Genomic DNA, 15,471 nt, shown 5'->3' with positions numbered 1-15,471 from the left:
AGTCACGGAGAGACAATTACCAAATAGTAGTTGAACTAACCATTAGAGGCAAATTCTGAAATATTGTTCAACACCAGAAGTGTGACAACAAAACATCAAGAGAGATTCAAACAGATACTACTGACTTTCTGAACGCCAAACAGAACCAACAATTACAGCAAACCTCCATCCCACCCATACAAAATTAAGCATCAAACATAGAAACATCATTCCCTACTATTAGATTTCATTACCAACTTAAAAGAGTTTTCACAAAAAAATCTAAGCAAGCAACAATAAAACTGCCACAGTTCATCAACTTAAGCACGCTCGCCCCTGATACGCCTAGCAAGTTGAATGTCCTTGGGCATAATGGTCACACGCTTGGCGTGGATGGCACAAAGATTGGTGTCCTCAAACAGACCAACCAAGTAGGCCTCAGCAGCTTCTTGAAGAGCCAACACAGCATGGCTCTGGAAACGCAGATCAGTCTGAAAACAAAGAACCAATTAATCACCAAGTTTAACAATAAAAACCTATACACGAATAAGACAATAGCCAAGATTAAATAGCACAAACTCTACCTTGAAGTCCTGGGCAATTTCACGAACAAGCCTCTGGAAGGGAAGCTTCCTGATCAAGAGCTCAGTACTCTTCTGGTACTTACGGATTTCACTGCATATATCAGAAATCGTAATAGGTCAATAAACAATTGAGGAACACAGATCAAGTAAATTTAAACCATTCTTCTAAAAGAAACAAGAGAACATAAACAATTAAATAACCCAACGTTTTCATGTTTACAACCCACTACTTACCGGAGAGCAACAGTACCAGGGCGGTATCTGTGAGGCTTCTTCACTCCACCTGTAGTAGGAGCAGACTTACGAGCAGCCTAATTCAAACAACACACAACGTCAAATATCAAACACAACATATGATTATAACAAGTTCATACAAGGACGACAAAGTAAAAAAGAAAAACCTTGGTAGCGAGTTGCTTCCTAGGGGCCTTTCCTCCAGTAGACTTGCGAGCAGTTTGCTTGGTACGGGCCATCTGAAACCACAGCCAATAATTTCACAATTACAATACAGACAAAGAAAAGAATCAATTTTGCAGTGATAACATCAACCATTTGCTCAAGAATGCTGAAGTAGTGGAATCCTCCTACATGACAAATCCACAGTAAAACATATCACTATAAATTTGATGTCTATATTTCAAACTTGGTCCAAGTTTTAACTTTGAAGAAAAGAAAAAAGGTAAAGTTACATGAATACCACACAAAGTATAAAAAATGAAGATGGTGCGAAATGATCTATAGAAGTGGCACGAAATCTCTTTATCCTTCTCTATTTCTTGAGACGAGGGAAATCAGTTCGTAGTCTCATGACCTTTCAACAACAAAAAAGACAGGTTTATCAAAATAAATTGAGCAGATTAGAAGCAGAAATATATCATCATTTAGAAGTAGTCAATCTTTACCTGAAAATTGATGCTAATATGGATATGTTTACATCTTCCGTTGCTTATGGAGCATTGTCATCAAATAGAACTCTGTAAAACCGCTTTCTCTCTTCTGGATCAAATATGCCACCTAGATCTCCTCCTTCCTTATCTTGTTCGGAAGTTTCATCCCTTTGGTTCCTCCTTTTCTCTGGCTTTGACATTATCATGCCTCTATTTCTCTTCTTTTCCAAATTTAATAGATAATGTCTGCGATTATATTCATGTAATCCCTCTTGCATTAATTCTCCAAACTTCTCCTTGACAATAACTAGAGGATCCTTTTCTATCAGTTCAAACCCATTATACGCTTCCCTCAGGAGAACTGTATAAATCTGGTATCTGTTAGAAACATAGAATATTCCAGGATGTTTGAGCAGAAAAACATTCAATTTCTCTGGGAAACAAAATTCCCTCCTAAAATGTCCCAATTTGAAAATTGATGCTTTTTTCCACAACGTCAATGACAGTAATTCATGAACCAACCCCACTGTTCTCTTGTCCATTTCCTTTGAACCTTCCACCAGACCATCAAGTCCTAAATAAGGCGAAATATATGGAGTAGAATTAAAATCTTCAAACCTTTCCAATGATTTGACCCATGTTTGAGGTAACGAGCACGGAAAACATGGCTCTCGGCCATCTTTTTTAGCCTTTCTCTCAATTGCAGAAATTGCTAAATCAGGATTCCATTCTGTAAGCTCAATCTCCACTGAACTTCGTCTTCCAGTATGGTTAACAACTCTAAATATTTTTGAGTACTTAGGTACAATTCTAAGCAAAAAATCATCAGGAAATCCAAAATTTCTCCGCAATTCATTAAGTTTCACAACATTAAGCCTATTATCGCAACACATCATCAACAACTTAGCTAGTCGATCCGCATATAAACCTTCTTGCATATCCTTTACATCCTCTTCCTCTTGCGTCAAAAACATCATTCTTTTCGTTAATCCGCAATAATACTCATCATTCTCAAGGTAAACTTCAAAGCAACAAGGGTACTTTTTAATCCAATTTAGTGCTTTTCCTTGAAGATCAAGATTCTTGAACTTCTTCTGTAAATACTTTACTGGAGCAACATGATTGGGACATTGCATAATAATGTTCTTAATCTGATTATTAACTATCCATCGACGATTTCGATGTAATGCAACTTCAAGATCAGGATCTTTCTTCATTGACCAGAGTGAAAAACCTCGCTCCAAATGAAAACTAAAGAAACTTAAGTACCCATTTCTTTGCCTTTTCAGATAAATTTGAGCTGCCATTTGTTGATCACCAGTTAGGCATATAATCAAATAGTTGGTGGATTCAGTAGTCTATAGTCAAAATATCAGACAAATAATCTGCATAAAACAACATATAAATATGAATTTAGATTAACTTGAAGCCTATGAATAAAATATTGAAAAATCCAATTTGTAGAATCATAAAAAAGGGACAGTAAGCTCCCGATGTACGCCAGTCCAATTGCTTAAGTTTGTAGAATAAGATAAAATAGTAAAAAGCTTAAGATAGGTTGGTTGGAAATAAATTATTCCAAAATAATTAATTTTGGAATAGTTAATTCGATTTAGTTATTCCACTATATATATATATATATGGATAATTTATTATATAGAAAAATTTGTCATGTAAGAATAACTAAATCGAATTAACTATTCCAAAATTAATTATTTTGGAATAATTTATTTCCAACCAACCTACACTATGTTTTTACACAAACTTAAGCAACTGAACCGGCGCACATCGGGAGTTTACTGTCCTTTTTTTATGATTCTACAAATTGAATTTTTCAATATTATTCATAAGCTTCAAGTTTATCTAAATTTATATTCATATATTTTTTATGCAGATTATTAGGCTGATATTTTGACTATAGACTATTGAATCCACCAATTGTTTAATTACATGCCTAACTGATGATCAGCAAATGGCAGCTCACATTTATCTGAAAAGCCAAAGAAATGGGTACTTCAGTTTCTTTAGTTTTCATTTGGAGCGAAGTATTTCACTCTAATCAATGAAGAAAGATCCTGATCTTGAAGCTGCATTTCATCAAAATCGTCTTTCATGCCACTTATATAGATCATTTCGCACCATCTTCATTTTTTATACTCTTTGTGGTATTCATGTAACTTTACCTTTTTCTTTTCTTCAAAGTTAAAACTTGTACCAAGTTTGAAATATAGACATCAAATGTATAGTGATATGTTTTACTGTGGATTTGTCAAGCAAGATTCCACTACTTCAGCATTCTTGAGCACCTCTAGTTGTAAAAGTTGAGGGCATTTCGATTTGTAATTCCCAAAACTGGAGTCTATGATGGACATTATCAAAACTTCTACTTTACCGATCAAATAGAAAATGTGTAATGATCAAAATAAAGAACTGATCAAATAGAAAATGTTATCTTTTTTTTTTTCTAAGGGCAAATTTTGTTGATAAACCCACCCAGTTTCAATTAGGTGCACTCGCTCCATCTCTTCTAGTCGAGTGTATAGTTTTCTTGGTTCTAGCTGCTGCTGCTGTCTATCTTGTTTGTTATTCCTATTTCGCTCCCTTGTATCTTCGTGTTTTGGCTGATTATCTTGTTTGGATGTGACGATCTACTTGTTTCTATTTCTCTATTTCATAGTAGTGGCTACTATTTTGATATACTTGACACAATTTTAATTTAACACAAAGTTATAGAGAAAAAAAAAATGAATCTTGTAACTTTAAATTAAAATTGTGTCAAGTATATCAAAATGATTTTTAATCTTGTAATCCTAAACATGCTAAAAAGGAAAAAAAAATCAATCTTTTTAAAACAAACTAAAAAAAAAATAGGTCACTTTTATAAAATGAAAGGAGTACTAACTTACATGTTCTTTCACGAATAATAAGTATTTTCTCTGTTTAAGAAGATATAATCTATCTTTTTGTTTACTTCAAATAAAATAACTTTTTTTTAAATAATATTTTTAATTTCAAATTTTCCCATGACACATTTAAAATCATATGATTAAACGATATTTTGATATATCTGACTTAACTTTAATTTAAGACCACACGCTTGAAAAGTCTTTATTATTTTCTTAAATTTTATGTCAAGTCAAAATAGATCATTAATTAAATAAAATAATTAAAATAATTTTAGTATATCATCTTCAAATATAATGAATTTAATATTTTAAATAAAATATGTGTCAAATAATGAATACTAGTATTTCAAATAATTTTCTTTGAATATTGGAATACATACACAACACAAGAAATAGCAAGGAGATAGAAATGTCACCCAAGACATGCAAACATAACGCTCAAAAGAAAAGGTGAAAAGTAAAAGTTAATTAAACACCAAGGAAAGATCCAATTTTGCACCACTAACTTAAGTTGCACCCACATCTATCAGCTGAAAACAACAAAGGAAAACCCAAATTTCACTATTCAAGAATCATACCTAAGAATTATACACAATTTCACATTAATAATCTTCCTACAAAAAGGAAATTTCACTAAGTGAGAAATTTGTTCTTGCATATATGTCCTAAAACCAACCACATAGCTATGTATGCTAAATCAAGACTCAGTTCTTCACAGACATACCAAGAAATCCCCATACATACCCCACACTATTCTAAAGAATTAGCTACAAAAAGAACACAACTATTGAAAACAAAAGGTAAATAAGTAGCATAAAGAGGGCAGCCCAGCGCACTAAAGCTCCCAGACCACAAGGGTCTATGCACACAGCCTCACCCTACATTTACGCAAAGGGGCGTTTCTACGGCTTGAACAAAACTTTACTGGTTACTCCAAGGCTCCCATTCAAATAAGAAACATAAAGTAGTCTCTACGACAAAATTGGTAAGCTTTCATACAGATTCCTAAATTTACGGTCGAATTAGAACGTAATTCATTAACAAACATGAACAAATTTGTCCCTAACCTAGGTAATTTTAACTAGAGAAACCCAATTATTATCATTAAATTAAATCAAGTACTCTACAATATAAATTCAAACAAATTCCACAATTGTTCAAGAACAAACATAAATAAAATTCCCCTTCTCTCGGTAATTAACGACAGTTGCCCAATTTTTCTTGTTAAAATAAGTAAAATAACCCTAAATTCCAAATTCGAACAAATTCATCAACAAACACAAACAATAATTCAGATATTTAATTAAAATCTTAACTATAAAAACAAAAACAGTAAAATCCCCCCAAAAAAACTCAAACTCAGCAACGAAAGATAATCAAAAACCCTAAACACAGAAACACAAACAGATCAAACATAGCAATAATTCAAAAAATACAAATTACAATTCAAATAAATAATATCGTGAAAACATAGAAAATCAAAAAATAAATAAATAATAAACAATAAATAAATAATAAAATGCGAATTACCTCCTATTTTTTTTCTTCTTCTTCTTGTGTGTGTTTTGGTGAAGGGAATGTTAAAAGATTCAAAGAACTGAAGGTAAACTGGTATTTATATTTAATATTTCTGTGGGTGGAGAAGATCGGACGGTTGAGATTTGTTTATAGGTGTGTTTTCTTATAAGGTATTGACGGTTATTGATGGCGTTAGTTGTGTTTTCTCCAAAGTGATTAGACGGATATGATTAGGAAGATGAAGAGGATTGGATGGTTGAGATTGGAAGTTATGGAGTTTGTGGTGGATTGACAAGACTAAATGCTTGATTCTTATTGGTTGAAAAAATTGTTGTGTAGGTTGGGATTTGGGAGGAAGGTATTATATTGGGCTTTGTGGGGTTATAAGTCCACTAAACAAGAGACTAGGATACCACAAATTTCATAGCATAAATAGATATTCTAGCCTTGAATAAGTACATTTAAACACCTCAGCTCATTTTTCGTTATCATTTTAACACTCCAATTTACAAACCAATTATTTAGACGACTTTAAGTTTTATGTATCTTGTAATTGTTGGATGTTCGCGAGGCATATTAAAGAAAAGTTAAAAGTGCTACAAAAACAATAACAACATACACAGTGTATTCCCACCTAGTGGAGTCTGGGGAGGGTAAAGTGCACGCAGATCATACCACTATTTCCGATTACCCCTGACTTAGGACAAAGTGCTACAAAAACACACACCAATAATATATCTGATGAAATCCCTCAAATGAGGTTTGAGAGGGCAAGTATAATCAAACCTTACCAATACTTCAGAGATAGAGAGAGTATTTTCGAAAGATCTTTTGACTTAATTGTAGCAAATTCAAGTACAAAAAAGGGCAAAACGGTGAAAAATATGACAACTAACAAGGAAACAGTAGTCTACCAAAAAAATAATAAACCACAAAATAGTGCGATAATTAAAACACAATACACAACAGGCTAGTGCGTAACAACACTCCTACTCGACTAACCTTCTACTCTAATACACATCCTCCATTTCACCTATCTAAAATCATGTCCTTCATAACCTGAATATGTGTCATATCCTATCTAATCAGCTCTCTCCGATACGAGTTAGAGCGTACATTCTCGAAGATTGAATATCATGCTCCAAATTTCCATCTCTTAATTAGACTCGTAATATTCAAACTGTGAGTACAAATGCCATGTCTCGTCATCTCTTAACAAATCACTCTATTAAATAAACTTTGATTGTCAGTCAACTTACAATGGAGTAAAAAGTATTTGTCGGTGTATATAATTTAAATCTATCTTCTGGTCGTCGGCAATGTAGGAGAACTGAATTGGAACCTGCATAATTTAAAGTGAAAGATAATGCATCTGCTTTACAAGCTCTAAGCATGACAAAAACTGTCAGCTTCTGTAATAGAGAGACGAGTAAAAGAGAAATATCTCAACTAATGATTAAAGATTTCAACTGCCAGCTTTTATAATACAGGATACATATGAACAAATTAGCACTAATTCCTGTAGAAACAAAAAAACATGACACAAAAAACTCACGATACCCTTCTATCAGCAACGCATAGTATCAGCAACCAAATACGCGTTATCAAGACTAAATAATGAAGAAAACCCCCAAATTTCTGCACATGAAATGACAAGATATTGCTGTAAACTACGTAAACCGATCACCTAAAAGAATGCCTTTGTACTTCCAGCCAGCACTTTGGTAACAACGGTGTATCTTTCTTAGTCGAAATGCTGATGTTTCTGGATCTCTTTACCAATTTTGTGGAGCAATCTTTTTACATCATAAAGGAAGCACATGTATCACGTCTCATGAATGTGAAAATCGAAAACAATCTCCAACTTTTAGAAGCTTTGCAAGTCGTCTGATAGCTGGTTGCACAGTTTCAGAATTCGGGGAGAATGTATCAGGAAGCTTTGGAAGACAAACTGGTAAATACTCATCGCCATGTTCCTGCAAGCAAAATAGACCGAGCACAGCACGACAGAATATGAATCTGCACAAAAGAAACAAGAAAGCGTGCTGTTAGTATCCAAGTAGGCTCCCGAGGCAACTTGTAACTGAGAAACTACTAGAGATTTGGTTGAAACAGAAAATGCTTGCCTGAGAATAAGCCGTCTCAGAAAAGGGTCCGACAAAACTTGAGCCCAAACCAAATCTAGGCTAGTCGATGTACAGAGGATTACCTCCCACTCCGCAAATGCAGTTGAGATGATGCCATCAGCTTCATCAGAGCAATCCTGAAGAGCAAAAAGTTAGACCGACTTACAACTGCTCAGTAAAGCAACTACCATCACTATCTACTTACCAAATCCTTATCGGATGAGACAAGGCCAACCAACTGGCAGAAAGCCTGTATGGGAGCAGTCAAGAACAAGGTGAACTGACTTCCAGTTTGTGTTACATCAGTGCCTGGGTTCTTGAATGATGGCCTCAGAGGAGAGAGAAACAAAGCACTTTTTTCTCCTCTTTCTGCCCCATGTAGAACCTGAAGAGCAAAGAGGTGATGTATCAGCAAAGAAGTCGTCCTCCTCCAAGATAGTTTTTGAAACTGAGCGTGCAATCAATAAAATAAGTCATACGTGAAGAACAATATTTACAACAGTAATTTTCCAACCACCCAAATAGATGAAGGGAAAACAGCCAATCCACCCGTATTGATGGTTGGTACAAGAAGCAATTCATTTTGAGTAGCTTTAACAACGTAGTCGGCAGTATTTAGTAAGGTAGGAATAACTGCAGTTATTGACTTGGAAAAATCAAACTGTCCCTTCTTCAACAACTCACCACTTCAGTATGAGCCACTTCACATAATTCAACAAACGTGATCAAGAACAAAAAATGCATAATTTTGGACATTCAGAAGTTCAACATGCTATGAGGCATAGTACAGACTCAAACAGAACAATGAGGACAGTAAAATCCTCTAAAGGTCTCAAGAAATGTAGACATTTGGAAATCTTAGGTGTGTGTAGCTCAGGTAGGGATTCTCTGGGTAAGCGGACAGGTTAGTGACTGGAAACTGAATCCTGCAGAAAAGTGCAGGATTCTCTTTTACTTTTCATCTCCCTCTGTCCCTGTACTTTCCACATTATAATTTATCAATTGAATGTAATTTAAGAAAGACAAATAAATACTGGGAAACAACTAAAGCACAGAAAAATGAATTATCGATAACAGCTCTTACTACTGAACCAACCTAGACTTGTATTGCACTTAATGGGAGTACAAATAACCAAAATATCTCATCATTTTCTCCCAAAAGCCTTACACAGTTTCTAGACAATTAGAATCCCACACACACTTTGGAATCTGTGTCTTACTCAGGGATAGGTCATCATGATTCAATGAGTCAGTTTTGACAAACCTGCCTTGAATGCATCGCTTTTGTCGCTATCAATTATTAGGAAGAGAGGTCTTCGTGTGAAAGGAATCAGATCGCCTGGATAGAGGTTATTTAAACCTGCAAAAATCCAAATAGTAAAAATCATGCGGTTAGTTTAGAACAATTTGAATCATGAACCATTTTATGAACTACACATAAATCAAGTTATGAGGGTGTACCTCCACTTCTGCTAGGGCCTACGCTCAAACAATTCTCGAAATATTGACTTGTATCTCCATTGGTGTTAATATAATTTTCATGACGAGAGAGACCGCTATTCTTTGAAGATTTTCTAGAATTTGAAGAGCTCTCTGTTTGCGACGAGGTACTCTGAACTGTATTTCCTGGGAGTACATCGCGGAATGGTGATTTTAGCCACAATGAGCATATGTGGAGCTCAATTTCACCAATGAAGTAGCTAACCTGATGTTTTGGTTAGGAAAAAATATTTTTTAAAGTTGCTAACCTGATGCAGAAATATATAGTAATACCACACTCTCTGGAGGGAGTTCCTCGCACATCGTAGCAACGACCTGTGGGCGCCAGAACAAAATGACTGAGTAAGGATACACATTAGAAGCGTCAAAAATTATAAAGGAGGAGTGTCAGAAGCAATCACTCAGATCAGGTATTAGCCATAATTGAAGTACATATGGGCACTTGGGCAGCGTTCAAACTGAAATAGATTATTCTAAATGTCTATTGTGTGGCTTCAGGAGCAAAGAAATCATTATTAACATTGAGCATTAAGGCAACATAAGCAATGAGAGTGAGACTTCTAATTTTACTTCCCACTAGGTATGAAGTGCTTCAGGTTTACTTATCCTACCAATCAGTTCCCAAAATAGGGAACCAAAAAACTTAAACCAACAAATCAACCAGCAAGATTAATTTCTACATTTCCTTTTCCTTAATATGAAGCAATATTTCAGTATAGTACTCCTTAGATATAGATTAATTTAAAAGGAAACACAGAGTTAACGCAACAGAACTCACAGATATTAACAGCGGAACAGAAGGACGGTAAAGAACAGCCTTCTTGGGATTTGGTGGCAACGCTGGATCCATCATCTCAGCAGCCAGGTTAATATCTATCAATCCAGAAGTTATAGATTGGTCGGTCACTGCGCCATTTTCTCGTGGTTCAACTGGACTTCTTTGATAGAAAGATCCGCTAGGTTCCCATTCCAAGCATTGCAGCATTCTGAAAGTGTCCAGGGTTAATTCTGCAAATTTCACCTGAAATAAAAACGAGGGTAGGTTAATTGTGCAACAAACTGAGACAACACTGAGGTAAGTAGATATTGTCAATAATACCTCATTTTTGTGATAACTTGTCAACAGTGCATCTCGAAACTTCAGCACCTTCTTAGCATGGAAGCGAGTCACGTACGGACGAGATGATGGATGTGAATCAAAGAGAGCACAATATCGCAAAGGCCTGGCATCAGGAGATGGAGAATGAACTCTAGCAAATCTAACAATTTCTTGCACCACCAGTCTCCACTCTTTGAAGTTAGTACCCTGCGAAAGTATTACTATGGTTCATCTTACGGAAAGAAGTACAGGATATCCGTTGAAATATAGATAGTAAGTACAGGGCTAAAGTAGCTGAAGCATCACTTTATTGTTTAATGCAATTTGAAGATGCAAGTGTGCTCCAAAGCACAATCAAAGTAACTTTAACTACAAAGCAACTAATCTACCAGTTTTGCACTGGATATGAAAAGAAGAAAAATGGTGTGTAGTTGGTTCAGTTCTAAACTTTATACTTGCAGAGCTAGTTCCAGAAATTGAAGTATGAGAACCATCTCCAATGTACTCAGTGATCATAGTAAAACATAGTGCTCAGATGTTTAAAAAGTAAATGGCCATAAAAAAAACTGCATTCACACTCGGAGCCTCTTGAAGATAATGTGCAGAAAATATTGCATAACATGTGACACTTGTTTCATTAGGAGCATTTAAATATTTACTCAGACACACTTCCTTTTTCTATTTTTGAGTGACGACTACTACCATCAATAATATAGCATACAACTCAACCAAACTTCTTAACGTCTCTCTCTTCAAATGTATATTATAACAGATACGTCTGTGTGTAGATGTCTGTATATAAAAAAACAAAAGAAAGAGACAGAATAAAACAAAGAGAGTACACCTTGACATCATATAAAAGGTAAGAGAAAGTAATGGAACAAAGTCATGGAATGCTTGCGTAGGCATGACCATCTCCTGTGCACCCTCCCAAATTCATCACGTTAACCTTATTTGCATGCATACGTGCGGAATGTAAGCTAAATATGCAAAATGGTTTGAAGTGTGTATGCATTTTTTTATACACCTTTATGTGTTCCTTCCGGAGTACAAAGTAAAGGGGCAAACGAGCAGTTTTGACAATTAAGGTAAATTAAAACCATTTTTCTTTTCTTTTTTTTTATAAGGAAATTAAAACCATTTTTCTGATGACAACAACATAATATAGTGCGGAATGGTCAAAGCTTTAGGTTTGAACACCATGAAGAAGACACCAAAAGTACCGATGACGAAATTTACTCTATTTCTTCTTTTTTCCTTTTCTTAGTTAAAGAAAGTCTTATCCTAGCTCAACACTGGAAGAAGTCATGGTACATAACCAAGTAAAAGGTCATCCCAACTGAAGCTTTTCTCCATTTTTTAAGAGAATGACAATTCTTTAGTATGAAGTAAAAAGACAAGTCTCCATCACTAAAACCAAAAGTATACTACATGACAGAGCTGAGTCCAGAGAAGCCATACTACGTGACTCAATTGTCTCAAGTTCTCAATCACTTCAACCTACATGACAGAGCTAGCCAAGAGAAGCTATATTATGTGTCTTAATAGCTCAAGTCACAGTATTAAGTTTAAAAGCTGGAAATTTGGCATGTACTAAAAAGCACTATTCATATGCTAAAGATAATATTGCCTGCCTAAAATAAATCATGTTAATTCCTCAATCTAACAGCTGTTTGTGGATTTTACCCTACATCTGACAAATTCCTTTGTTACAATATGTAAATACACACAAGATGCCTAGTTAGTTAGGGATGTTAAATGCAATTAGTTTGTTATCAGCAGTTAGTTTGTTATCAGTTAGTTAGAGGTTGTTAGAGATGATTAGCTGTCAATGAGCTGGCGTGAATTAGCTGTCAATGAGCTGGCATGAGCTAAGATATTTTTCACAAGCTCACTTGCTCTCACTTCATTTATAAATAGATGTAACTACACAATGTACGGTTAGTTTTCAGAAGCAATAAAACATTTCCCTTCTTCTTCCTCTGCTCAGCTATTTCTCTGCATCCATCAATGGATGTAGGAGCTATGGTTTAGATTTTCACATCCTTTTAATTGATGAACTTCTCGCTTTCCAAACAAGTCTGACCAAAGCTGACACAAAAATCAACTGAAATATGTTAAAATTTCAAGTTAATTCCTCAATCCAAAGGCAACCCGGTGCACTAAGATCCCGCTATGCACGAGCTCCCAGGAAGCCACAAGGCTCTATTGGGTGCAGTCTTACCCTGCATTTCTGCAAGAGGTTGGTTCCACAGCTCTAACCGTCACTTTCTCGTCACATGGCAGCAACTTTACCAGTTACACCAAGGCTCCCCTTGGTGTTAATTCCTCAATCTAAAAGCTAAATTACTATATGTCTAGCATACAAATGACAATTCTTCTTAATTTAAGCTTCATTTCCATAAAATTGGAGACAAAGCCTAACAATTTAAAAATTCACTCAAAATTCATCTACAAATGAGATTCAAAACCACAAAAATGGAAAGAAAATCAACCAAAAGAGAGTAACTAGTGCCAGAAAAGAAGCTATACCGATCAAATATTTCCTTAAACTGCTCTACCACAAAAATTGAAACAAAATAAACAAAAAAAAAAGGAGTAACTAGTACCGGGAAAGCAGCTTTACCATCATCCAGTATTGCCTTAAACAGCTCTTCAAAGCCACAAAAAATGGAAATAAAATCAACACAAATAGAGTAAATAGCACCGGAAAAGCAGCTTTGCTTTCATCAGCTATTGCCTTAAACTGCTTGATTAGCAACTTCAGCATTTCCGACCGGTTCAAAATCAACTAAACCACTAAAAACCTTGCATAACTATATGTCTATCATACAAATGACAATTCTTCTCAATTTATGCTTCATTTCCATAAAAATTACCCAAGAAAATGCAAGAAGTTGATACAAACGAGCTTTAAATCTGCAAAAATGGAAACAAAATCAAACAGAGAAAAAGGAACAAAGTAACGGAAAACCAGCTTTAGTATCCTCAATAATCGCCTTAAACTGCTCAATTAACAACTTTGCCATTTCCCACGATTCAAAATCAACAAAACCATTAAAAACCTTGCATAAAACCTCAATTCCTTAAACCTCACATTCCGATCATTTCCAGAGCCTTCAAAATACTTCCTATTCAAAATCGCTTCATAGAAAATACATGATTCTAACAAAAACCTCGCTTCACTTGTCCTCATATACTGACTAAAGTATAATTGACCGATCCGTGAAGCGATCTCACCGATCTCCCAACGCTGTAAACCACACTGTATTAGCTTTATTCGGTGTTCCTGTTGGTATTTCCAGAGCTTCATATACGCTTTGAACACTTTGTGGAAGTAGTGATTACTTGTTCCCCATCGTCCGTACGCCGGTAAGTCGCGGACTCTGGCGAACTTTTTTTCTGCAGTTTCTACATATGCTCGGAATGTTTGAGGAACGACGTCGTCCTCCGCCATATTAGTCGCCGGAAAAAATGGTGTAAACTGAGTGAGCTGACTGAGCTGTAGGTGTATGTATAGTGCGTGGTGGTGGGGTCGGGGGTGGACTTTTATAGGGGTGAGTGGGGGAGTGGGAGTGGTGATGGGGTGGGGTGGGGGGACAGGTAAGTGGAAGCTGGTGAAATTTGAGGGAATTTTATGAACTGTGATGATCATAATATTCTGTTATTTTGTTTTTCTTTGTTATATGATTTTTGTTTTTTTTTATTTGGGTTTTTTGATATTTTTTATTTTATTGGCTCCGGGGGATTTCTTTTATGAACTGTTTGTATTTTGAGTCGGAGTTTATCGGGAACAACTTTCCTACTTCACGTTTGAGATAGTGATAAGGACTACGACTACGATTGCATACACATGTCATTCTTGATTTTGCTTCATGAGGATATTCCGAGTATGTGTATTGTTGTTGATTCTGAGGTAGCGGTATGAACTGTGACTGCGTACACATGCCCTTCCTGATCTTACCTTATGGGAATACATTGGGGATGTGTGTTGTTGTTATTGGCTTGAGGTAGTATGGACTATGATGCGTACACGTACCCTTCTTGATCTTACTTTGTGAAAATATACTTGGTATGTGTGTTGTTGTTGTTATTGGTTCTAAGATAGCGGTATGAACTATGACTGCATACACGTACCCTTCTTGATTTCACTTTACGGGAATATATTGAGTATGTCTGTTGTTGTTGTTGTTATTGGTTCTGACGTAGCGGTATGACTGTGACTGTATATACGTATTCTTCCTAATCTCACTTTGTGAGAATGTACTGGGTATTGTTATTGGCTTCGGAGGATGCACGGTGGTGGGGTTGAAAATTTCATTAAACGTGTTCAAGATTTAGAATTAGTTTGGTACATTGGATGAGGAGAATAGTGTAGGGATAAAATTTGTTGTCTCATATTTAGTATAAGGCAATAACTAATCTCCAGACTATTTACTCTATTATTTCTACTAAAATAGTTGGATTACAATCAAGGACAAAATAAAATAGTGCATGAACTATCCTATTTATTCAAGCCGATGTATCAAAGGATTCCTTAATATATATATATATAACAATCGACTTTTGATTATATAGATTATGTAATTTTCATATATATATATATAATTTTATAACGAAGAATGTCCAATTGACACGATTTATTATATGGGGTAGGGTGAGATTTGTTTGTAATAAGTTTTTAGAAGCGTGAGTTGTGTAAAATGGACGGCGATGAAGGAGTAAGATTCTGGCAAGTCGGGGGATTTGTTTATGAGTTGTTGAGGTGTAAGGTATGGTTTGATAATTATAATATTGAGATTATTATTTGTTATGTTTGCCTTTTGGAAACAGTCTAATATATTCTTGTGATGGAGTTTTTCTCTAAATCAG

At 35.3% G+C, this 15,471-nt stretch overlaps 4 protein-coding genes across 7 annotated transcripts; all 4 read right to left on the bottom strand.

Moving 5' to 3' along the window:
• Positions 1 to 16: 16 nt before the first annotated feature.
• LOC107850289 (histone H3.3) lies at positions 17 to 6,037 on the bottom strand. Its single transcript, XM_016694699.2, has 5 exons — positions 5,887 to 6,037; positions 965 to 1,036; positions 798 to 874; positions 564 to 654; positions 17 to 470 (listed from the first exon to the last, which is right to left on the bottom strand). Exons 2-5 carry the CDS (start codon positions 1,034 to 1,036, stop codon positions 300 to 302), a joined length of 411 nt encoding a protein of 136 aa, XP_016550185.1. The 5' UTR covers positions 5,887 to 6,037; the 3' UTR covers positions 17 to 299.
• On the bottom strand, positions 565 to 2,757 carry LOC107850288 (protein WHAT'S THIS FACTOR 1 homolog, chloroplastic). 4 transcript variants are annotated; one of them, XR_007048121.1, is made up of 4 exons: positions 1,466 to 2,757; positions 965 to 1,036; positions 798 to 874; positions 565 to 654 (listed from the first exon to the last, which is right to left on the bottom strand). XR_007048121.1 is itself a non-coding variant. In XM_047400658.1 (2 exons), exon 1 carries the CDS (start codon positions 2,755 to 2,757, stop codon positions 1,510 to 1,512), a length of 1,248 nt encoding a protein of 415 aa, XP_047256614.1. In that variant the 3' UTR covers positions 964 to 1,374; positions 1,466 to 1,509. The 4 variants fall into 4 exon arrangements, 2 of the variants coding, with proteins under 2 accessions (XP_047256614.1, XP_047256613.1); XR_007048122.1 differs by lacking the exons at positions 565 to 654; positions 798 to 874 and adding an exon at positions 1,261 to 1,374 and having other exon boundaries at positions 964 to 1,147; XM_047400658.1 differs by lacking the exons at positions 565 to 654; positions 798 to 874 and having other exon boundaries at positions 964 to 1,374.
• A 1,267-nt stretch (positions 6,038 to 7,304) lies between the features above and the next one.
• Positions 7,305 to 13,382, bottom strand: LOC107851098 (protein SCAI). Its single transcript, XM_047400656.1, has 9 exons — positions 13,307 to 13,382; positions 10,600 to 10,806; positions 10,279 to 10,521; positions 9,749 to 9,815; positions 9,462 to 9,626; positions 9,269 to 9,360; positions 8,206 to 8,385; positions 8,001 to 8,137; positions 7,305 to 7,893 (listed from the first exon to the last, which is right to left on the bottom strand). Exons 1-9 carry the CDS (start codon positions 13,367 to 13,369, stop codon positions 7,707 to 7,709), a joined length of 1,341 nt encoding a protein of 446 aa, XP_047256612.1. The 5' UTR covers positions 13,370 to 13,382; the 3' UTR covers positions 7,305 to 7,706.
• Positions 13,383 to 13,612: 230 nt separating this feature from the next.
• Positions 13,613 to 14,263, bottom strand: LOC124889278 (protein SCAI homolog). Its single transcript, XM_047400659.1, has one exon. The coding sequence runs from the start codon at positions 14,252 to 14,254 to the stop codon at positions 13,613 to 13,615; it is 642 nt and encodes a 213-aa protein (XP_047256615.1). The 5' UTR covers positions 14,255 to 14,263.
• Between the last annotated feature and the right edge of the window lie 1,208 nt (positions 14,264 to 15,471).

The sequence above is a fragment of the Capsicum annuum genome, chromosome 12 (genome assembly GCF_002878395.1).
Source record: "Capsicum annuum cultivar UCD-10X-F1 chromosome 12, UCD10Xv1.1, whole genome shotgun sequence".
In the NCBI taxonomy this organism is placed as follows: Eukaryota; Viridiplantae; Streptophyta; class Magnoliopsida; order Solanales; family Solanaceae; genus Capsicum; species Capsicum annuum.
The sequence above is the reverse complement of the archived record's forward strand: the minus strand, read 5'-3'. Positions and strand labels throughout refer to the sequence as shown.